Source organism: Sinocyclocheilus anshuiensis, unplaced genomic scaffold, assembly GCF_001515605.1.
Source record: "Sinocyclocheilus anshuiensis isolate Anshui unplaced genomic scaffold, SAMN03320099.WGS_v1.1 scaffold70, whole genome shotgun sequence".
NCBI lineage: Eukaryota > Metazoa > Chordata > Actinopteri > Cypriniformes > Cyprinidae > Sinocyclocheilus > Sinocyclocheilus anshuiensis.
The window spans coordinates 2,369,607-2,394,741 of NW_015542377.1; the positions used below are offsets into that span (position 1 = coordinate 2,369,607).

General features: G+C 37.7%; 1 protein-coding gene across 1 annotated transcript in view; it reads right to left on the reverse strand.

Annotated features, from left to right (window-relative positions):
• The window catches only part of zc3h3 (zinc finger CCCH-type containing 3), a 73,580-nt gene that overhangs the window by 2,931 nt on the left and 45,514 nt on the right, over positions 1-25,135 (reverse strand). The window contains exons 5-11 of the mRNA XM_016491427.1: positions 17,039-17,184; positions 14,183-14,255; positions 13,918-14,076; positions 13,762-13,831; positions 8,853-8,984; positions 1,078-1,241; positions 630-799 (exon numbers count right to left, since the gene is read on the reverse strand). Coding sequence (XP_016346913.1) covers positions 630-799; positions 1,078-1,241; positions 8,853-8,984; positions 13,762-13,831; positions 13,918-14,076; positions 14,183-14,255; positions 17,039-17,184 — 914 coding nt within the window. The remainder of the gene's footprint in view (positions 1-629; positions 800-1,077; positions 1,242-8,852; positions 8,985-13,761; positions 13,832-13,917; positions 14,077-14,182; positions 14,256-17,038; positions 17,185-25,135) is intronic.

Below are 25,135 nucleotides of genomic sequence, written 5' to 3' on the forward strand. Positions count from 1 at the left end.
TAAAAGCTGTGCTTGCACAGGTTCTGCACGATCCTCTTCAATAATATCCTCTGCTTCTCAATCGGGCTCAAACTGATATGACGCCGTTGTTTACAATACAACCGGAGCACATGCCACTGAGGTGAGGGGCGGGACGCTTAGACGTGCACTAGAGGCGGTTGAGCCAATCACAACACACTGGGCTAGCTAACCAATCAGAGCCCTTCGCCTATTTCTGAGGGAGGGGCTTCATAAAAGCAGGAAATGATCAGCGCGTTTCTCAGAGAAGGGACAAAGCGGTGTGGAATAAAGGTAAATTATGTGAAAAATAATGTGTTTTTTTAAAAACGAAGCATTAACACAAAATTAGACTGCACCCAATAAACACAATCAAGCCTAGAAAAAACCCAGTGAAAAACCCCTTTAATAACATAATTATCATTTAAAACCTAGCAAATGTAAGTGTATTTTTGTGAAATGTTTTGTTATCTTTCTTTAAAGTACTACCGGGTTTTATATTATACATTAAGTGTAGCTTAAGTGTTCATATACTTTGTAGGGCCAATGTATGCATCTCATCTACTGTATGTTATAATTATTATCCACTGAATCTGTTCAATCTAAAGTCCTCTAGACATATAAGTACACACCTTTGGCCTGTGGGCCTGCAGTAGGAGGGAGCTTTGGGGTATCAGGGTTCTCTGACATGTCAGGAGAGGTGGACAAGGAGATGAAGGAAGGCAGCTTCTCAGGACCCGAGCTGGACGGGCCCTCATCTGCCTGTATTGACTCTGTCTGAAGAGTCTGAACATCCTCCGAACTGAAAAGGCAAAGCACCAAATATTATAAGATTTTTATAAGATTAACAATATTTTATTTATTTAATTTAATTTTCAAATTAATTTATTAATGATCGGCATGCTTATGGGAGATTTACATGGTTATTCAGGTCACTTCCCTATAATAATATAATTATTAAAATAAATCATAACTATAATGATCATTTTTTTTCAACAGTACAGAAAGATGAAAGAGAATACCAACCGTATATCAATGACAATTAAGAATCATAATGTTATATTAGTTTCTGATCCTGACCTCTTTAAAATGCCTCTAGTACAGGCTTTCTTGGCTGGTTCAAAGCTTGCGTTAGAGCCGGAGCGTTTCAAGCTCTGTCTGTGGTGCAACTTGCATTTGGATCCACGTGGACACACACCGGTACTGGAGAAGTCTGGACACACCAGCGTGTGTTTCTTCTTACACTGTGAAGAGAGCAGAACATTCTTAATGCTTTATTTCTATTTATATCCAGATTGACAATGGATGTTTTATGGGTTGGTTATGAACATGTGGGACACTGTCAAGTTAAAATCAAGTAGAGATTTCATGTGTGCCACACTCTGTAGGAGTGCACCGAAGTTAGCAAAAATGAGTGTTTGTGTGTGATCACACATCAGTAGGTGCATGTATCTGATATGTGAGAGAAGGTGAGCATGTGTTTGTGTGTGTAAGTCAGAGTAGGTGAGAGTGTCTGTGTGCCCGTGTAATTTGGGCGTAAATTGGTCGTTTCATTCTTCGGGAGACCCGATCCCTCCCACCTGTCAGAGGAGCTAATTATACCCCACTATGGGGTGAGGAGCGCGAGACGTGTGTATAAGTGTGAGAGAGAGACTGGGCGAGTGTGGGGCATGTTGCTCCAGAAATAAACAGAGAGAGAGAGAGAGAGAGAGAGAGAGAGAGAGAGAGAGAGAGAGAGAGAGTGTCTGTATCGGTGTGTGAGAAGGAAGGGTGGCAGAAGGATCGTGTGTCCGGGAACACTGTGGACCCCCTGTCACCCCTTGGGGCAGACTGTCCATAGACACTTTCCCAAACAGGGATCAGGTCAGAGCCACAAGCGGCCTAAAATTACCAAATTTACAGCTATTAGGTATTATCTTGTGGTGCTTAGAAATGAGATACAGAAACCAGACAGATTTTGTTCAATTAAACCCTCAGGGACCGTTCACACAGGAAACATATTTTTGTAATCCAGCTGGCCGACTTTTTTAATTGTTGCACATATGATTGCTGTTTTTTCAGTGTCTAGCACCACAGGCACCACATTTTTAGATAACCAAAATACTTATCAAGACCCCTAATAAAGCCTTATGTTAAATGCAACCTGGGTGCCCTTTAGGAGGTCAAAAGTACAAGCTAGATATGATGTAAACAAGATGAAATGAAACAAAACAAAATTAAACAAAAAATCAAAACACAAAAACAAACAAAACTCACAAAAGAAAAAAAAAACAAACAAAAATAAGACAAGGCAGAACACCAAAAAAAAAAAAAAAAACTATTTAAAAACAAAAAACATTACATTTTATGTCATAGACACTGTAACTAACCACATAAAGACATGTATAGTGTGGCTATAGAGCCTGTAAGTCCAATATGAAACCTTTTGCTATATTTACTGTTATAAAAAAAACACTAAAAGTATGTATTTTATCTATACACACACAGTCTAGTGTAACTGGATTATCATACTCAACGAATCTGGGTCTCTAATGCCCCCTAAATCATCCTATAGACAACATCATCACTCACTACACTCATGGCTAATTGGCCCAATTTGCTAAATCCCTTGCCACTTGAATTCAGTCGATTCCAATTCCACCCCATTTCAGAAGAGCATTTGGGACCTTTCTTTTTTTAAACACCCATTTGTTTCTTGTTTGACTGATAACATCCATGTCGAGCTTTAATCACTCAAAGGTCCGGCGAAGGCAGATAGAACCAATGTGTAAATTGTGAGAAATTACAAGCGTTGTGAAGTGCGATAATCTGATCACACTGCATCTGTATTTTTAACTATTCTGATTACATGTTCACAACAATATAAACTATTATTAATTGTGTGTCTGACCTTTAATATTATATAATTAAGTTCATGGGGAAAATGTCAAGTTTTATTCCTTTTTTCCTAAAAAGTCCACATTTCTTCCTTTTTATATGAGTTTGAGATGAGATATGAGTTTATGCAATTATAGGAGACTGATTGAAAGAGTGGTAACTGACTGGTAAACTGGTAACTGACTAACCATTCAGCCAGTCACAGCACAATATAAATACCAGGAATTCCTAATCATCAGAAAACCGATAAAGTCAGAAAATGGTTCAGTTGCTTTTAAAAATCTTCTACAATGATCTGAATTAAAAGAAACACCATTGACATTTCTGTCTTTACTAACTCAATGTATCTGGCATCTGCTTAAAAAAAAAAAACTGCTATGTTGGGCCCCTATGTCATGGCCAATATGGTGTATCGGATGGGCCCTGGCTATCACACTGGCATCTCTGGGGCATTTATAATTCAACAACATTGACTGCATCCACCAAGTCTACTCTCAGCCGCCAACAGATTATTTGATGCACATTGACCACTAAGATGGCCAGAGCTGGTTGAATTCACCATTTCAGACTTGTTGGTTATCTGCTATGCTACACCCTGAAATTAGGGTGCAAAAGTTTTTAATCAGTCTTTCATGAAGAAAAAGTTTTTGGCTATTAGTTATCAAGCTGCTACAGTAGCCTCTTTACAGTAACTATTTCCCCCAGTTTGCAAGGTTTTTCATCAAATCTTTTTCAACAGCTTTGTCTAATGTAAATAAAATTTGGTTTTCCATATTGCTGTCTGTATATTCTTTTGTTGAATCTTATTATTTGAAAGTGCTGACATTTTGTTACACAGCAGTATATTAGTGTTGTAGCATTGACAGATTTACCTGCCTCTTTCATCCCCTTTCGAAGTGGGAGGAGTTCTTGGCCAGTAAAATCCAATGTCTGGTTTATGAGATCAACTTAAATCAGACCAGTATGGTTAGTTAAGCCAAAAAATTTATATTGTCATTTACTCAACCTCATGTTATTCCAAACCTTTCTTTCTTCAGCAGAACACAAAAGAGATATATATGTGTGTGTGTGTGTGTGTGTGTGTGTCTTTTTATACCCACTGACTTTCATTTTATGGGCAAAAGCACTTGATGACAGCAATTACATTTTTTTGGGAAAACTATTCATTAACTTAAATAAAAAATAAAATAAACGTTTTTTCATGATACTTTTCATTACTGACTATAATGATCAAGAATAAGGTCTACACACTTCTACTAACATTTAGTATATATATTTTTTTGTTTGTTTTTTTTTCACAAAGTTTTTCATGATACTTTTCATTACTGATAATAATGATCAAGAATAAAGTCTATACACTTTTACCAACATTTAATATTTATGATGAGCAAGCAAACAGTCCTAATCCCATTCCTTACATTCCCACCAACATTCAATTTCTACAAATTAGTGGAAGCTCCAATATGAAAAGTATGGATGATATAAATCTTAGATAAAGTATAAGTTGATTGGCTATTTGGAATCATATCTAATTAGAAGAAAATCCCACTGATGGGAGGTGGACGCAGTACTGAGAAGGCTCATTAACTTTGATGTTCACGGCTGTGATCTGGGAAAAGAAAACACAAAAGCCAGAGTCCTCCCCAACCACACTCTCTCATGCTAATTTACATAAAAGCAGCAAAATAGAGGGAAAAGAGAAGAGTGTGAGAGGAAAAAAAAGAAGTGGATGAAACATCTTTATATCAGTGCAAGTTAACAATTTTCCACTTGATTTAAGAAAGGCTGGGAAGTCTCTGGGGCCTATTAGAAGAGCTTTCTACTGGCCACAAAGCAGAAAGAGTCAGCACATTTTACCTTACTGAGACCGAAAGCAAGAAAGAGAGTGAGACAGAAAGAATATATGGTGGTGTGAGCTATGATAAAGAGATAGGAAATGAGAATAGTGACAGAGTGATAGAGGAATGAGAGGAATAGAAGGAGAAAGAAGAGTGATCAGGATGAGGTGTGAATGGATGTGCCCAGCAAACAAAAGAAGAAACAGGACAGAAAAACATGTGAAATGGCAGACAGAAAGAGTGAGCCAGAGAAGGGGAAAAAGAACAGAGGAGGGAGAAATGAAGAGGATGAGAGTGCGCTTTAACCCTTGCTCTGCTGGCGTATCCATTCCTGGCCTTTCGCCTGTACTGCTGTCATCAGCACTTTTTCACGTCCATAATTATGGTGTGCTATCCATCATATCTAAGACAGTGCTTTTGGGACGGCGCGAAATTACAGACCTAAGCACTTCAGATAATAGAATAAATATTAATAATATCTCTCTTCTTATATATTCTCATTCTCACCCCAAATATTTAAATGAGCCCTGACAGCGAGAGAATGCATTTGTTACGATGAAGGGAAAGCAAAGAAGAACAAATGGAGGGGAAAAAAACAGAGCGAGAGACAGACAGAGACAAAGAGAGAAGATGGGAGAAGCAGAAAACACTGCGGAGAAACAATTCATTAGAATGAGACAAATCCAAAGAGGAAGAAACTGATTGGGGCGGCGATGAAAGTTTCTGTGGAAAAACAATGAAGGGAGGCATACTGTCAGTTTAAAATAATAAATCCCTTTTGCTTTGGCATTTATGAATTATGTTAGCATCTCAAAAACTTCCTGCTTTAAAATCTATAGCAAAATGGCACTACAGCTAAAAAAAAAAAAAAGGCACTCAGTAATTTTTTTATTGGTGCACATGGCAGTTGTCTTGGAAATTGTTTGATAATAGAGGGCATACATAGATAATTATTCGGTTGGTCGTGTGATCTCAATATGGACACCCTCACGAGGCGACCCCCACCATGAGACATTAAAGTGCTTTTATTAGGCTACTGATATGACAAGTCTTCTGCTGCCAATGCATGTAAAAATTTTTTTGGTGTTTGTGTATTTAAAGGGTTAGTTCACCCAAAAATGAAAATTAGCCCATAAATTAATCACCCTCAAGTTATCCTAGGTGTATATGACTTTCTTCTTTCAGACAAATCCATTCGGAGTTATATTAAAAATGGTCTTTGATCTTTCAAGCTGTTTATTGCCACTCAGCGGGTGTTGCATGCATCAGTCCAAAAGAAGTTAAATAAAAAGCGCCCATCCATAAAAAAGTGTCTCACACGGCTCCCCGGGGTGAACAAAGGCCTCCTATAGTGAATCCTCCGACATTCTTCTTTACAAATCCTCGTTTTGTACTTCTAATAAGTGACCGTTGTTCTGTTTTGATCTCTCCCCTGCGCTTCTGCGTTCGTCACTTCTGAGCGGCGCATGCGCAAAGCCGACCTCATACGTCATCCGCCCGGAGCTGCTTCCGTGTACAACTGTTGGCCTAGGATGACTTGAGGGTGAGTAATTTATGGGCTAATTTTATTTTTTGGGTGAACTAACCCTTTAACAACTTGTTTGGTGTCAGTTTTTTGGTTTTTAACACTTTTTTTAAAGAATGTATTTATCTCAAAAATGTTGATTTATAAATGTACAATTTTACTTGATTCATGTTCGTTCATAATAAATTAATGTCAATTTATGCAACTTAAAATGTTAAAAGTGTACAAATCAAAGTTTTTTGTTCATGACGCCTAATTAACTAGCAATGAACTTGTAGGGTCAAAAATTATCAAAGACTTCTGCTTTCCTGTCCCAAACCTATCTTCAGTAACAAAAGGGCCATTTGGAATTCCTGAAGGCACAAGAGGTGCTGATTGTGATCAAGGTCTGTAGGCCAACGTGTGTATAAATTAAGGGGGTCTGCTAATTGTCACACCGTTTGCACCCTGGGTGAAGCTGTAATCTGCTTGGAGCAAAAAGGTTAAACCTAACTTGAGCAAATTCAGAAAACAAGATCTCAGTTCAGATGAGAGAATGCTTACATGGTGGAACATAATTGGTAAACATGAAAAGACATCAAAACAAGGTGAAATAATTGAGGCTTTAAACTACATGCGTTATATAAGGCTAAGTGAGTTAACAATGTGTCTAACTTTAAGTATAGATGCTAAATGTGAAGAACTGCATTCTAAAAAGACAGAGGCACAAAAGTCAGAAGCTAAGATTCAAGATCTTCAATTGCAGCTAGATAACTTACTAGCTGAGCAATTAATCCTAACTGAGAAGTCTAAAAATCACAAGGACATCATTGCAGATCTCAAGACTAAGCTAAAGGCACAAGAGTCCATGTCTCCCAAAACGCTTAACAGCGATGGGGCTAAAAAGCATGTTCACTTCTTTAGATCACACCTCATACTCACATTCTCAGGCTGGCTCCCTGTCACAACAGGGCCAAATTTGCATCACAATTGTAAAACTTCCTTGCCTTTGTTTGGAGCATGATTACACTGACACATAGCCACAGCTAAATGCAGACACATATACTACCATTTGATCTTCACACACAGAGTGAAATTTATTCTCTAGTCATTCGGCAATCCTACAGCCTGAACCACCGTAGGGAAACCATCCTTACAAACTGAACCTTATTGTAAAGTGTTACAATTTATTTTAAATAAAGAAACATTACTGAATGCATTAATAGAATAGTTCACCCCAAAATAAATATTTGCTGAAAATGTACTATCTTGTGAAGTGAAAAGTTGTGTAACAAAATAATAATAATAATAATAATAATTAATTACAATTAAAAAAATGTTGATTACTTGCAGATTATTTTTTCAGCTGCAGATGATCCTGTGGTGAGCAAGTGATGTAGTGCTAAATTTCTCCAAATCATCTACATATTGGATGGCCTGAGGGTGAGCAAATTGTAATTTTTTGGGGTGAAGTACTCCTTTAAGCTAACATTTCTAAAATATAACAAAGAACATGACTAGCACAGGTCATACAATGTCATGTATTCAAATTGGATGAAAACAAGAATGTAATAAGTACTACAACATGACTGTGGCTACACCTGTGTCATGTAAGCGAAGGTTTGTATGCTCCTTTATGGCTTAATGAGACTGAGGGACAGGTGTGATTGGGGACAAGAGAAGCATGTGTGTGTGTGTGGGGCAAAGCTGGGGTGAGGATAGAGGTCACGGATGGGTTAGAACCTGCTAGATTAAGGACACTTGGTAAACACTTGTTAAATGTGGGTCATGATGTCCTCTTTTGTTACTGCCCTCAATATGTCACTCACTCACAAACATGGAGGAAACCAAATGCAAATGTCATAAGCACCATGATGAAGGTTCAGAATAACATTAGGAACACTCTCTATATCTCTAGCTCTATTTAAATCTCTTGCAAAAAGTCATCACCAATAAATGGCATTCATTCATTAAGACCTATAAAACTGTCATCAACTGCAAAGCACTTTAATCCAACAAATGTTATGAATGTCAAACTACATGTACACTAAAATAATGAGGACCTTACAGCATCTATGTGGATGCAAGTAAAAGTGAGATAAATTTAGTTGACAGTGATGACCTGAAAGTTGAACCACACGTGTTATTTGCCAAACGCTATTCGCAGTTGTTCTCTCTCCATAACAGCACCATTTACCACAACATTATTTGAATACATGTGGGTACATTTCCAGGGTTGAAGAGCTAATTTTTTTAGTTGTTTAACTTCCCCTCTATAATAAATTCTAAATAAAAGTGTCATTAATAAGGAAAATATATTCTTTAAAACATTTCTTTCAATTCATTTTCATTTTTATAGCAAAGAATATTGTATGCCCCATATAGCTGGCATTACATCACACCAAGCATTTCAGAGTTTTCAGAGAGTTTTCAAAAAATACAAAATACAAAATGGAAATTATATACTAAAAAATGTTGATCAAGGATATTGTCACATATTTATTCCATGACATGTGGCAAATGTTATAACATAGAAGCAACAGTCTCATGTTCAAGATTCAAAAAAGTAGTCAATCTGCCCCTAATTTAATTTTCAATCAACATGTGTTTGCATAGAAATAATCATACTGTCTTACCTTATCTCCCTGAGGGCAGTACCCTCTGACAAAGTCTTTGCACACATCGGCTTTGCGAGACACATAGACATGACTGTAAGGACAGCTACTGTTATTACAGATCCCCTTTAGAAAGTACGAGCACACAGGCATCTACAAAGAAAGAAAGAAATGGCGACTTAGAGCTTGAAATTGACTTTAGGGATCTATGCAAACAATTTAAAATAAACCACACTTTATTTAAACCTCAAGTAACCACAAACATTAAACCAATCTCCAGCACTGAACAACAGAATAAGTGTGAATGAATATGGTTAGTTTGAGAAACCAAAGAACTTATGAAAGAATGAGAGCAGTTACAATACATCTTAGCCTTTAAATTCACTTTCTAACAGATGTGTTTCAATATAAATGAAGTGATGGAAAAAGTGAGTTACACACATATGGCACCTGTATTATATCACGTATCTATTGATGCCCCTGTCAAAACACGCATTTATCACACTGTCTAACCAGTAATTATGTGCATGTGTCAATGGCACAGATTTGCACCGACTCCTTGTGAATATAATCTGCATGTATGAATAATCTGAACGTGACTGAGTGCTCTCTGGGCTTAAAATAGAATGTGAGGTTCGCACACACAATGAGCGAGAGGGGAGCCGCTGCCCTCTTAAGTGGAATCTCATTTGCATGGGGGTCATATAATTTCTGCTTAATTAAGTGCAACAGAAATATTGACCCAAGTGGGGCGTCGTACCACCTGCATGATGTGTTTATGTGCAGGGGAGGGGAATGGACGCTAGTAACCACTCGGGTAAAGGAGTTTGGGGGTTGGGTTGGGGGTCTTGTTTCTCAGTTATTTGGAAGGGGAACTGGATCGTTTTCAATTGCAGGCGTGAACTCAAGCCGTGCTTCATGGCATATACATGGATGACACAGGGTGTGGGGTTAAATTGAGCCCCAAGGCTGTGGAGGAATAGGAGGAGGGGGCTTTTGGGGTTGGGACTAGCAGGTGGGCCTGCACTGCTATGAGGTGGATCTGCTCCTTTAAAACAAGCGGACAGCTGGTCTCTTGGTGGACTGGAGGGGTAGAGGGTGACGACTGTCACAGGTGCAGTGGTTCGGTGTGTTTGTATGTGGGGGGCAGGGGGTTGGGGGTGGTATTGGTTGAGTAGGGCCTTGGACAGAATACAAGCAAAAGTCTGAACAAGTGTTAGAATATGAAGAAAGGGAGGGAGAGAGTGGAGCAGAGAGAAAGTATGTATGTTTTACAGTAAGTGAACGCTCTCAGAGGCACTTTTTCTGTGTCAAACAAACAGTGGAAACAGGTGCCTCACTGTGAGAAGAAAGTGTGGGGAAAGTTTCAGACAGTGTCTTACTGAACCTGGACTGGCACTTCTATTCCTGTCATTTATACACCTCTTCATTTACCACTCCTGATGTCATTATAAATAATTTTTATTTCTATGTTACATTCATATTATACTAGAAGGACTTTAAGGCCCCGATATACTCACAGCCAATTTGTTTTTCATTCTTCGCTTAGGGTAAAAAAAAGTTTTACACTTTATACAAAAGATTGCTTAAAAGCAATCAGCTTTACAATATTACACATGAAAAACAGAGTCAGTGTCACTTTCAATTAGAATTTTAACTTCAATTTCTACTAGAAAGCAGCTCTCCAGTGTGTTGATGTTTTTACTCGCTGATGTCTGACCTTAACAGACGCAATGGAAGAAATTAAGTTTTCTGAGTCAAAGGTGGTGGAACCCCACAGCAATAGTAGTTTGAAGGTGTCGGAGGTAACTCACTCTGGCAAGCTGTTTTGAACTCCTGAAACGAACTCGTTTTAGCCTTATTTTGTTTGAAATTATGTCACACCAGTTAATTTTTCAATTTTGCTATATAAGGATCTTTACGGTTTACAAAGTTTAAAACAAAACAAAACCAGATTCCCACTTTTTTTTTGACTAATAAATGTTCATTACTTTTCCTGGACATTTCCAGTTAATTGTAATGACTGGATACTGGATCTGCAGCTGAATCATTTAGAATACTTTGTGAATCAGTTTGAACAATTCATTAAAGGGAAGGTCTAATGCCATTTCATGCATTCTGACTTATTTACACGGTTAAATAGTTGGCTTCTCATGCTAAACATGGCCAAAGTAAAAAATGGACGTTGGACGGAGTATTTCGGTGCCAAATACACTCCTTCAGTGTTCGTATAAGTTTCGGAAAGGTTTTTTTTTCTCCCCGAGCATGGCCCTGTATGACGTCATAAAGGGCGGAATTCCTTGCATGAGCACTTCTCCCGGAAGAGCACGCACACATCTACCAGAGCGAGAGCAAGAGCACAGCCATCAACGTGCTTCATTCGGTTATGGAAGTCGTCGGCAGCACTGCACAGGACTTGCTCGAGAAGGATTTGACATTTTGTTTTTAGACCACGAAATCAACAATGTCACCAAAGAAGTGTGTTTTTGATTGTGAGGGAAAGATAACCTTGTTCAGCTTCCCAAAGAACCCAGCGTTAAGAGAACAATGGATGCAGTTTGTTTCTCCGGGGCGGCAACGTTGTGCATTGAGTTGTGCAAGCGTGTTTGCTTGTTCTCGGCATTTCGGTGACGAATGTTTTATAAACAAATTACATAAAATTGAAGTCAATTAAGTTTTTGTTCCTGTTTTATTTATGTCAATAGCTATATTTCCATCACCCTGTTTTAATGCGCATTTTGAAGTATCGCATGAGAAACGAGTGATGGAAACGCCAAATTTTGAAAATAAGTTTTTACGCTCGCTTGAGGTGGTTTTTGAATTGTGCGAAAAAGGGTTAATGCGAATAATGAGAATTGGAAACGCATTTTGCGAATAAATCCCGCATGAGCGTTCAAAAAAAGTAATGTGACTTTTGCGTTATGGGACAGCATAACCTGACTAACCAGCGGACCGATTTTGTTGCACAGCATCTGAAATGTTGTCATGGTCATTCTGAAGTGCCCGAGCAAAATCTGTCGTCAAAGTATTTCTGTATAACTGTCTGCCAGAACAGTCTACCACGACTGCATTCCCAAACAGCTGACATTCACCTCCGAAAGCAAGACCGCATTTATTGTGTTTTGTCTGCTCATTCAAAGCGCAAGTAATTTATTATATTTGAGAATTAATATATTCAGTGGCTTCTCTTACTTTTCTTATTGATATTTAGTGCCAGTTTATCAGGAAGTGACGATTTTGTTCTCTCTGACTCGTTGGATGGAAACAGTGCTTGTTCGCAAATGTTTTATGCGATATTCCAATTTTGCACATAAGTTAAATTCGCAACTTTGGATGGATACCCGGCTAATGTCACAGCTTGCAGACGACCGCTACGCACAAGCTTCGCACACTCATGACTCTTTAGCTCCGCCCATGGCACGCCTCCAGGAGCTCGACTGTTTTCAGAGTGAAGCGTAAAGCTGTAACTGTCTTTTATAAATCTGATAAAACTAAAGAGACTTTGGAGATTAGTGATCTCCGATAGGAATCTCAAGATTAACATGAGATTGGCAGAAACTGTGTGTTATGTCCCCTTTAAAAACAACCGACTCAAAAGAAACATTCACCCATAAATCACATCACTTTGACTTGCAAGCAAGTTTAACTCCACATAAGTGCTACACGAGCAGAATCTAGCTAACAGATTTAAATTGCATATTCATTATAGATATTTTATTGTTATTATTTTATTGACGATTTTATTATTTTTCACAAGTTTTCAGACCTGGAAAACAGTGATATTTCCATGTTTTCCATGATCATGGGAACCCTGAAACTGTAAATTTAGTGAACCATGTTAAAATAATTTTCTACTGAAATAAATGAATACCGATTATGACAAATATTTAAAATAATGTACACTTACATGATATACAGATTTCTGACTTACTTTATTCATGAAGAGTCAGTCTACATATTGGCTGTCATTGGATGACATGACCAGCCGAATATTAGTAACATCTTATCTCTTACATCTCTGCAATCCTGCTGTTGTCAGATACTTTTGGACCAACAATGCATTTTGCAACCAAAAATATCTGACAATAGTTCTGCAAATACAATATCTATACTATTATTAATATACTATAATTGTATCAAACACTAAATGGGTTAACAAGGTGAGGAGGCAGACTTTGAGACCAAAGAATCATGACCATGAAAAATATGACCATGCACAAGTGTGTGCCTGTCTGAGACGGGTAGGTAAGAAATGAGATCGTAATGTTCACTTCAGGAGAATCTAGACTAGTATATGATGGGTCACATGGTGCTTCAATACTGATCACATCTCCACCTGTCTCCATGACTGCAATACCTAGGCAAAGACCTCAAAGTATTTAACTCTGGAATCTAGTGGGAATGCCTCACAGATATTGAGACTGTGACACACCAACATAACCTGAGAGAGGAAGCTAAGAACCTGACATAGTATCTTTAATTATCACCCCACAGGCCAGCAAGCCCTGACAGTAACCTGATACTGCCACATATGGCCACTCATGACTTATGTTAAGATTCCTATGGCTTTATGCATATATTATGCAACTGTCAATACTGCCCTACAAAGATAAAATACAGTAGCTGCACATTTTATGTTTGAGTTATGACTGAAATAAGGTCACTTAGTTTAAGATCTGCTTATCTCAGATAAATCTGGTTTAAATATGAAGAAAAAAATTATACCAACTCAAACAAAACTCAATCAAAACTTTGAAGAAGCATTTCGATTTTCTAAACATGCACTAGATTGTTGACTTTGACACTTTTATTTTGCATTGTACATTATTTTTTTTAGCACATTTTGTACAAACAGCTCGTTAGAATGCTTAAATCAAATCATTTTATGCTTTTGATGGAAGATCCTTTAAAAGTTATCCTAAAAACTTACCTTCTCTTTGGCTACTTTATGTGAGAAAGGACAATTCCCATCTGTCTGCTTGCATGTGCTTCGGAGAAACCTGGCAACAAATCAAGTTTAATTTGAAGCTGGCTTACAAAGTGTTAGACATATTGTATAATGTGAGAGTGTGCAGATACTCAGTACCTGGTGCAGACGGCCACTTTGTCAGGGTCATGGATGTAGGGGCAAGCGTCGCCATGGTTACACTTGCCGAATCGGTTATAGTACATGCAGTACTGCTTGGCCCTCTGTTTCTTCTGTCGGGCCTGTCGTATTATAGCTAAACTCTTCTGCACAGCACGACTGATACGCATAGAAAAAAATTAAATCACAAACCCAGTAAACAAATTGATGGTCATATGTTTTATATTGTTACGCTGTGAAATTAACCATCTATTACAATACTAACCTGGCTACGTAACGTGTGGCTGATGTTCTTCCCTGATTACCAGTCGAAGAAACATATGGATTGTACCACTCTCCTGTAGTACGGAAGGAAAAAGAAAATTATAGAAGATGACCCATTACACATCAAAACATCAAGTATCACACACCATTTTATGGAGGTGTGACTCTGTTCCATGAAACACAAAAGGAGGTTTAGCTGTGCAACAACCTAACTCTGTAAATCTGTTTGCCACACAAAACTCATATTTTTCTAAGTCTGATGGACTTTTTTTATGATGGTTTTGTAATAATTTTATAGTGTTTTTATGACATTTTTGGTACTTGACAGTCCCTGGTCACGTAATGCTTTCAATGTATGAATGAAAAAGTAGCATTAACATTCCACTAAACATCACTTTTTGTTTTTCATGGAAGAAAGAAATGCTTTGGTTTTGTGTTTGGTTTGGATTGACAATATAAAGCCAATATAAAGCAATGTATTATGTCTTTGTGAATGTAATGTAGATATTATAGCTTGAAGTGAGCTGTAGGTCAGTGCTTGTTTGTTCCTCTTGCCTCATCTAAGCTTGTGCACAAGCAAATGTATTTATAACAAGCCAGACTAATAGCATGTAATTAAAGGCCATCACATTCATTGGTAGTGACGGAGGCCAGCAAGTACAACTAAGACAAGATACCATGCTGTTTATTTATACGTCAGGGTCTGTCAACTACAGCCAAATGGCAATCTGAAAAATAAGTAGATATAAACACTGTACTTTATGCAGCACTGAGTGATACAGCAATGAGGGCAGAGCACAAAGAATTTAGGATCCAAGTGCATGTGAGAAATGGCTCGCTGGTTATGTGGGATGCAAAAAGTTCATGTGAAAATGTGAAGGAGAGATTGAGTCTGTGTATATTAACTGTACCAGACTCGTGTGTGGTGAGACTACAGTTTGTTGGGGAGATCATAAATAGATGAAATGTGTGTGGAACTCAGTCACAGAGCAGGAGCTGATCTTTAATTCCACTTCTGACTAGGGCTTTAGGGTTTAATCTAGGCCATTCACCATCTCTCTCGTTCTCTCTGTGTCTCTCTCTCAACCTGTAGCCAGTGACAGATGACAGCTTTATTATTTCAGAAGGCAACCTGTAGCCCCCTTCCACTCTCCTGCTGGATGGGTTGATAATCTGGAATGTGTACTTATAGACAACCGATATATACTGACCCTTGAAAGCCTACAAAACCACAATTGTAATAACTCCGGGGCACATATTTATGTAAACAAAAAGAGTGGGTAACACACATTTCAAATCTCATTTTAGTGCTTAGAATATTTGCAAACTGGTCAGGCAATGTATATTCAAACAGGCAACGATCTCTGCAAAATGGTTACCTGGTCTACTGTTAGGTGTGCAGGTGGTTTGAGTGCGAGAGAGCTTATTGGCCGAAACTCTGTATAGCGCTCCGCCTATCCATCTCATGCTTCGCCCGCTCCACTGCCTTTCTGAAGCTGTCCTTAGTCGATTCTGCAGAAGGATTCTGAATTAAAAAAAAAATTCGCAAATAGACAGACAAATTATAGTAACATTTAAACACCAATTATAATCCACATTTTAATCAATCAATTCATTTTTGCTTACTACAAGAGTTATATCATATATATATATATTTTTTTTTTTTGTTTTCCCTCTGGTACGCTTATTACATACGCTACCATTCAAAGGCTTATTGCGTGAAATATTATTACAATTTTTAATATCTGTACTCCGTTTAAATATAATATACAATATAAGTTATTCCTGTAATGGTAAAGCTGAATTTTCAGCAGCCATTTACTCCCCCCACCCCCAAGTATAAATATCAAAATTACAAAATATAAATATCTCTACTGTCACTTTTGATCAATTTAATGCATACTTGCTGGATTAAAAAAAACAACAACTTCTGAAAGGTAGTGTATAAAATAACTATAACTTTTCAAATAAACTTTATTCCAAAACATCAAGGAAAATGTGACTTCTTAAGATCTGCCTTTTTTAAGAAACTTTGTTTAAATGAGAGAATTGGAGGAAATCATTGAGATAATTGCCAGGGCATGAGGCCAGAGCAGAGAGGCTGCCCCTCAACCCTCAAACTTGATGCTTCCTCTCCCTCTTAAGCACACACACACACACACACACACACACACTCAGGGTCTGTCAACTACAGCCAAATGGCAATCTGAAAAATAAGTAGATATAAACACTGTACTTTATGCAGCACTGAGTGATACAGCAATGAGGGCAGAGCACAAAGAATTTAGGATCCAAGTGCATGTGAGAAATGGCTCGCTGGTTATGTGGGATGCAAAAAGTTCATGTGAAAATGTGAAGGAGAGATTGAGTCTGTGTATATTAACTGTACCAGACTCGTGTGTGGTGAGACTACAGTTTGTTGGGGAGATCATAAATAGATGAAATGTGTGTGGAACTCAGTCACAGAGCAGGAGCTGATCTTTAATTCCACTTCTGACTAGGGCTTTAGGGTTTAATCTAGGCCATTCACCATCTCTCTCGTTCTCTCTGTGTCTCTCTCTCAACCTGTAGCCAGTGACAGATGACAGCTTTATTATTTCAGAAGGCAACCTGTAGCCCCCTTCCACTCTCCTGCTGGATGGGTTGATAATCTGGAATGTGTACTTATAGACAACCGATATATACTGACCCTTGAAAGCCTACAAAACCACAATTGTAATAACTCCGGGGCACATATTTATGTAAACAAAAAGAGTGGGTAACACACATTTCAAATCTCATTTTAGTGCTTAGAATATTTGCAAACTGGTCAGGCAATGTATATTCAAACAGGCAACGATCTCTGCAAAATGGTTACCTGGTCTACTGTTAGGTGTGCAGGTGGTTTGAGTGCGAGAGAGCTTATTGGCCGAAACTCTGTATAGCGCTCCGCCTATCCATCTCATGCTTCGCCCGCTCCACTGCCTTTCTGAAGCTGTCCTTAGTCGATTCTGCAGAAGGATTCTGAATTAAAAAAAAAATTCGCAAATAGACAGACAAATTATAGTAACATTTAAACACCAATTATAATCCACATTTTAATCAATCAATTCATTTTTGCTTACTACAAGAGTTATATCATATATATATATATTTTTTTTTTTTGTTTTCCCTCTGGTACGCTTATTACATACGCTACCATTCAAAGGCTTATTGCGTGAAATATTATTACAATTTTTAATATCTGTACTCCGTTTAAATATAATATACAATATAAGTTATTCCTGTAATGGTAAAGCTGAATTTTCAGCAGCCATTTACTCCCCCCACCCCCAAGTATAAATATCAAAATTACAAAATATAAATATCTCTACTGTCACTTTTGATCAATTTAATGCATACTTGCTGGATTAAAAAAAACAACAACTTCTGAAAGGTAGTGTATAAAATAACTATAACTTTTCAAATAAACTTTATTCCAAAACATCAAGGAAAATGTGACTTCTTAAGATCTGCCTTTTTTAAGAAACTTTGTTTAAATCTATCATGTCACATCACATTTCTGAATGAGGGCAGCAAGGCAGCTATTCTTTTTTCCTCTTACTGTCCCTTCTTCAACACCCCTTTCCAATCTCATCCTCGCCTTCCCAAACATACCCACACTCTCTCTATCTCTCTTTCTCCTGGCTCCTGTGTCACAGCACTCTGGTAAATTGCTCCTTTAATGGAGGGGACGGGTGTGTGGAAATGGAGAGAATTGAAAAGAGGAGGAAATCATTGAGATAATTGCCAGGGCATGAGGCCAGAGCAGAGAGGCTGCCCCTCAAACATACTCCTTGATGCTTCCTCTCCCTCTTAAGCACACACACACACACACACACACACACACGTACACACACACACACGTGCAAAGGACACATCTCTCACAGTCTTATTTATTAGGAGATTTATGTGCAAAATGAACAGAAATACATTTAAATGCTTCAAACCTATTAATGATAATTACTTCTAAAAATAACAAAGTGTGTTTTCTTGTGTAATAATTCAATAAGACATATTCACTGCTACACATGGAGAACACTTCCGTCAATGCTACATGCTTATTATCATACTAAGTATTATAGACCCAATACCATATAGTCTATCCCACCTTTCAAAGTATATATGTAAGACTGATTGTGGGGGAAGTTGTGTGTGAAGGAGTGTATGAGAGTGTGAGAGTAGCTACTCTGTATTAGGAGACATGAACTTTAGTGCAAAACGTTTCGAAAGCCCAACAGCAAATCACCTCCAACATCAATCTACACCCAATACAAGAGCTTCAACTACACAATCTATTGCCTCGGGCCAATATGTCCAACCCCAGCCCACACATATAGCACAGCATCAACATTGAGCCTGAGCACTCCTACACACACAGAAAGTATCACTAGCTTCTATACAAACACACATTGATAACCAAAAGACCCCATGAACCGCCATGTAATAGTACTCTTAATAGAAATAAGATATACATTTAAAGGTATTAAAATTAAAAAAAAAAAATGTAAAGGCATTTTATATACAGTATAATTACCCAACGATATAACTGCGAGAGAAAGTATTGAAATATATATTTTCCCTGTGTTTCCTTCCTGCTGCGTGAGCTACTGAAATGAGCCGCACTGTGAAACAGCCAATCAGAGCAGAGCTCAACATTATTATTCATGACCCTTCCTAATAAGGTAATAACAGACCATTTCATTCTAGAGACAAATCCTAGGGTTGTAAATGGACATGTAAAACCATTTCTGGAGATTTTTTGCCCTTACCTAAGCAACATACCTTCTATGTAGATATCAGAGAACAATTTACAATATTGTATCAATGCATTCTATGGCACCTTTAAATACATTTTAGAAATAAAATTATCTAATACTGCTAATTACATTTTTTTAAAAATAAATTCCTAAATGTGCATGCATAAACAAACAAATATATACATCATTTATTTTTGGTTACAACAACCTCTACTTTCACTTCTGTTTTGCACTTCCACAGAAGTGAGGATTGTGTTATCTTGTAATGCAGCAATATGGCTTGGGAACGTCCTTCAATGTATATATGTCTATGGGATTTTTGCCTGTTTTATTGTCCATTTTAGAAATTAGAATAATAATAGCAAACCTCTTCTCAATGAGCTTTCATATTTTCAAAGTTTTATATTCTAAAGGGATAATTCACCTAAATATAAAAGTTCTGTCATCAATTATTAATCCTTGTGTTTCTCTAAAACCCATAAGCCTTTCATTCATCTTTGAAACACTGATGAAGATATGTTTAATGAATCCTGTGATTTCTGCACTAAACTGACAACCCATTCCACCAAAACTTTGTACAGTAATACAGCTAAGCTTCCGTTTATCATACTTGATGACAGACTTTTCATTTTTTGGGGTAAACTAATAATTATCCATTTCACTCGGATGTATGTCACAGAATAAAATAAAAGATCTGTCGATTTTTCAGTTTTACTGTGACTTTAACAAATTCACATAGAAGACCAAAGTGTCGAACAACCTGTAATGCATCTACGTCCTTTTAGCTGTAAGAGCATATGTCCCACAAAGGTCCACAATGGCTCAGTGACGGCAGCCATGGGAGCCATAATGAGGCGTAATGGGAGAACAGTCGCTGCCCTCATTGGAGCTCAGGCAGGGCACCCAAGAGCCATAATGGAGCCTAATGTAGCCACGACATGGACATGGAACATGTGAGGCAGTTAACCCCAGTCATACTGAGCCCATGTGACAAATGGATAAAATATATGAAGCCTAAACTCGGAAGCAAAATACATGTAATAGCATGCAAACGTTCCTCCACTGGGCTTTGTCTAAGAGGAAGTGAGGGGAAAGCTGTAAACACAAGATGCCTTGTGACCTCTTGGGTCTCTCGTTTTAACTCTGGAAAAGATGGAAATAAAAGTAAGACAGGAAGCAAAGAGGAGAGCTCCATCATCCTTAGAGCTCTCAGCCAGTTGTCCTTGACCCTTAAACGGCGATACCTTATCTTCAGCCAACCGGCACTCTTTAAATCACAGGTCACCACAATATACATGCTTTTAGTTGCTGTTCTGGTATCAGTTATGTTTGTGTTTCCTGTTGCCGCAGTAACTCAGGCTGGAAGGCGAAAGAGCTGATCCAATATCAGAGGCAGAGGGAAGCGGCAGTGCTAATACATGGGGTCTGGAGGGACATATCACGTCGTCCCATGTATCACTTGAATGGCAGTAGGGAATTATTTTTATGGGACACACGATGGGTTGTAATTGCACTGTTAGAGTAGGACGTGATTTAGCATTTAGGGGCTCTGACCCTGAGGCTATGATATAAAAAGGTCTTTGTGCTCTTTCCGAGGGTCTGCTGGGGGATATGAGAGAGGAGAAGTTTTTACTGAAATCATTCGGATGAAACTTTGAGGACAGGTGCACTGTAAAAACAAAAAATATATATATTTTATGAGTTGCAAATACTAAGAAATGTGAATTACTTGGATTTATAAAAAAATAAAAAATAATTAAAAAAAAGACCAACTTAGACCAACAGAACCGTGTTGTCCCAACTAGTCAAACACAGCTGTCTGAACAAAAAACTTCAACTTTTAATAAATGTAACAATATTGCTGAAATGTTAAGGGTTGGTGAATTCCCAGCATGCACTGCACCATACATAAAGTATACAGTTATTGTATGACTTTTTGCTGACTTTTGTTTAAACTTCAGTTGTGGTTTTGTCATTAGTGTTAGTTGTACACACACACACACACACACACACACACACACACACACACACACACACACACACACACACAATTATCTTAAATTACACCATAAAATAAGTCAGTATGACGTGTACACTACAGTGAGTATAGAAAAGAATCAACCCCCTTTAAAATAATCACATTTTGTTGCTTTGCAGCCTGAAATGAAGACAGACACAGTTTTTGTTTCATCCAGCTGTATTTACTCAGTGCAACTTATAACATCCAAGTGAAGGTTATAACATCGACATGTCAGAAAAAATAAAATAAAATAAAATAAAAAAAGAATCACTGAGTTGGAAAAAGTATCACCCCCTTGTGTCAGTATTTTGTTGAACCACCTTTTGCTTTAATTACAGCCTTTAGTCTGTTGGGATATGTCTCTACTAACTTTGCACATCTAGACTTTGCAGTATTTACCCACTCTTCTTTGCAGAACTGCTCAAGTTCAGTTAAATTTGATGGTGACAGTTTGTGGACTGCAGTCTTCAAGTTATTCCACAGATTTTTAATGGGGTTTAAGTAGGGATGGGTACCGAAACCCGGTATTTAATCGGTCCTGGGGCTAAGGGCAGCAGATTTTCCTCAATAATTTGACGGCATTTTGCCCCATCCATTTTCCTTCAATCCTGACTCCAGTGCTCCAGTACCTCCTGCTGAGAAACACCCTCATAACAGTATATTACCACCTCTGTGCTTTACTGGAGAATGCTGTTATTTGGATGGTGAGCTGAACTGGATTTCCGCCAGACATATCGTTTGGCGTTTAGGCCAAATAATTAAATTTTAGTCTCATCTGCCTCCAAATCTTCAAGGTGCGTTTTGGCAAATCTCAGTCGTGACTGCATGAGGCCTTTCTTGAGGAGTGGCTTTTTTTCTTGCAACCCTCCTATACAAGCCAATCTTTTGACAGTGCCTTGCCAACCGTAGTTGATTGTTTGTTTCAGTTGCACTACCAAGGACTGCAATGCTCCAGGAAAGCTCTTTACATGCTGAGCGAATTAAAATGACCACAGCTGATCACAGTTGAAAGTCAAATAGCTGTGTGCCATTGAGAAGGTGATTAGCAACACCTGATTGAGATTTTTAGGGGGCTGATCCTTTTTCCAACTCTGATTCTGTTTTTTAATTTTTTTATTTTCTGACATGTTGGTGTTATACCTTTCACTTGGATGAAAAACTGTGTCCGTCTTCATTTCAGGCTGCAAAGCAACAAAATGTGTCTTTTCTATACCCACTGTGTGTATATACAGTGGGTACGGAAAGTATTCAGACCCCCTTCAATTTTTCACTCTTTGTTATATTGCAGCCATTTGCTAAAATCATTTAAGTTATTTTTTTTTCCTCATTAATGTACACACAACACCCCATATTGACAGAAAAACACAGAATCGTTGACATTTTTGCAGATTTATTAAAAAAGAAAAACTGAAATATCACATGGTCCTAAGTATTCAGACCCTTTGCTGTGACACTCATATATTTAACTCAGGTGCTGTCCATTTCTTCTGATCATCCTTGAGATGGTTCTACACCTTCAGATGTACAAATTGCCCTAAAATGGGTAAAAAAGCCATTTGCTGAACAAATCTGTATTTGCCTTGAATAATTTCATGTCTGAAATAAAGGGAACCATTTTTATAGGGCAATTTTTAAGACAATGGCTGAGAACCTAAAAATCAGAATGCATCAAAGTGCATTGAATTTAAGATTTTGAAAAAATTCTTATTTATTTGTTTTTTTTTTTAAATATTGTGCTTACATTAAGGATGCATGAAAAGCAAAGCTGAATATGCTGATGATGACCCATACCTCGAGGGGCCGGAGCGAATCTGTGTTTTTGTCCCTTTAATTCATTCTGTCTAAATAAACACTTTTACAGCAAACATCTCTGAGGCATCATGATTTTTATCACTCCCACTAGACACAAATCTCTTTTTTGCTAGTATGTGGCATATTTAGGGGGTACGGTAAGCAACCATCAGCAAGGATGAGTGCGGGAGACTTACACCTGTGTCAAGAAAAAAACACATCAGTGCTGTGTGATGGTTGGGGAAGAATGCATATCCTGGCCAAAAATTAGTAAGAGTTCAAAAAAAAATTCTACTCAGAAAAGTTAGCAACAGTCACCAGTCACTTTCGATCATACAAACTATTCTGCATTCTCACATGAGCATGTGCATGCATGCATGTCTTGTTGTGTTTCGACTGCAGGATGAGCGCAGATGAAGGAGAGCGAATCGGCACTCTGGCAGGGTGATTAACGATGTGACTTTTGTTTTGGTGACGGGGAGGAATTCACAGGCCGCACGGGCATTCACAATAGTGCTTGTCTTGTCTATTTGGCTGCAGAGAAAGCATTAGTAAGCTCATCCTTAAGAATAGACAAAAAGAGTTACCCTTGAAATGAGCTAGCTGGTTTCACTTAACCAATTTGCCTTGTGTAAATGAGTTTTTGCTTGTAGCAAAGTAGATAATGAAGGATACTTAAGTGATAACCGTATTAAAGACTTGAGAGGGAAAACATCTAAAATGTTTGAAAAAAATCAACTGCTCAAGGACAGACAAGTGGGGAAAGATGAAAAATGAAAGGGGAGAGGACTGAGAGACAGATGACATGAGGTCAATTAGACAGTTGTCATCAGGGTGGGAAATTAACACTTGCCACCAGCCAAATGCGGCTATTTTTTGCAATGGCAGGTATTTTTGCTTATACCAGACACGTGGCATGTTTCAGATTGGCCTATGACAATAAATGCTCTTGCTTGGTAACAGTGACACACAGTAGTAACACATTTGATTGCATCTTGAAATACATGAAATGTACAGTTAATGTGAGGCAAATCTAAAAAAAAAAAAATTCTCGACAGAGTGCCGTCTGCAGGTAATGCACACTTTGCGCACAGCACTGCCTGAAAACAACAAATGAACAAACAAAAATCCTCTGCTCTCGCTTTTGTACTACACTAGCTTAAACTTAGCATAGCAGTACAGATGTTGTTGTCTCTGTGGTCAAAAGTCTGTGGTCAGTAAGATTTTTTTTAAAGAAATTATTACTTCTATTAAAAAATTCTGCATTCAATTGAAGAAAAAAAAGACAGTAAAGACTTTTACACTGAAAAAAAAAATGCTTTTCCCTCCCTTATTTTTTTATTTTAAACAAATGTGGTTCTTTTGAACTTTCTATTCATTAAAGAATCCTGAAAAAAGTATATCACAGTTTTCATAAAAATATTAATCAGCACAATCAATTTCAACACTGATAGTAATAATTAATAAACAATAAATGTTTCTTGAGTACCAAATTAGCATATTACAATGGTTTATTAATAATTATTCTAGAGAGTGATCCTAAGAACTAACATTGAAGACTGGAGTAATGGCTGCTGAAAATTCAGCTTTGCCATCACAGGAATAAATTATTTCACAATTTATTAAAATAGAAAACTGTTACTTTAAATTTTAATACTTCACAATATATATTATATATCATTTTTATTGTATTGTTTTTATCAAATAAATGCAGCCTTGGTGAGCATGAGATATTTCTTTCAAATACACACACAGACACAAAGAAAACCAACCCCAAACTTTTGAACGGTAGTGTATAATTATATATAATTTATATATACAGTATAGAAAATAATTTTTTGTGTTTTATCCAGCTGTATTTACTCAGTGCAACTTATAACATCCAAGTGAAAGATATAACACCAACATGACAGAAAAAAAAAAAAAACATCACCGAGTTGGAAAAAGGATCACCCCCCTCCTAAAAAGTTGTAGCTAATCACCTTCTCAGTGGCACACCAAGCTATTTGACTTTCAACTGTGATCAGCTGTGGTCATTTTGATTAGCTCAGCATGAAAAGAGCTTTCATGGAGCAGTTCAGTCCTTGATAGTGCAACAAATAAACAATCAACATGGGTGGCAAGGCACTGTCAAAAGATCTCCGGGATAAAGTCAGGAGATGGATACAAAAACAAATTCAAAGGCTTTATCAATGCCTAGAAATCTATTATTAAGAAGTGGAAGGTATTTGGTACAACACAGACCCTCCCTGGATCAGGACGTCCCTCCAAACTGTATGAAAGAGCCAGGAGGAAACTGGACAGAGAGGCTACCAAGAGGCCTACAGCAACTCTGAAGCAGCTGCAGGAATTTGTGACAAAGAGT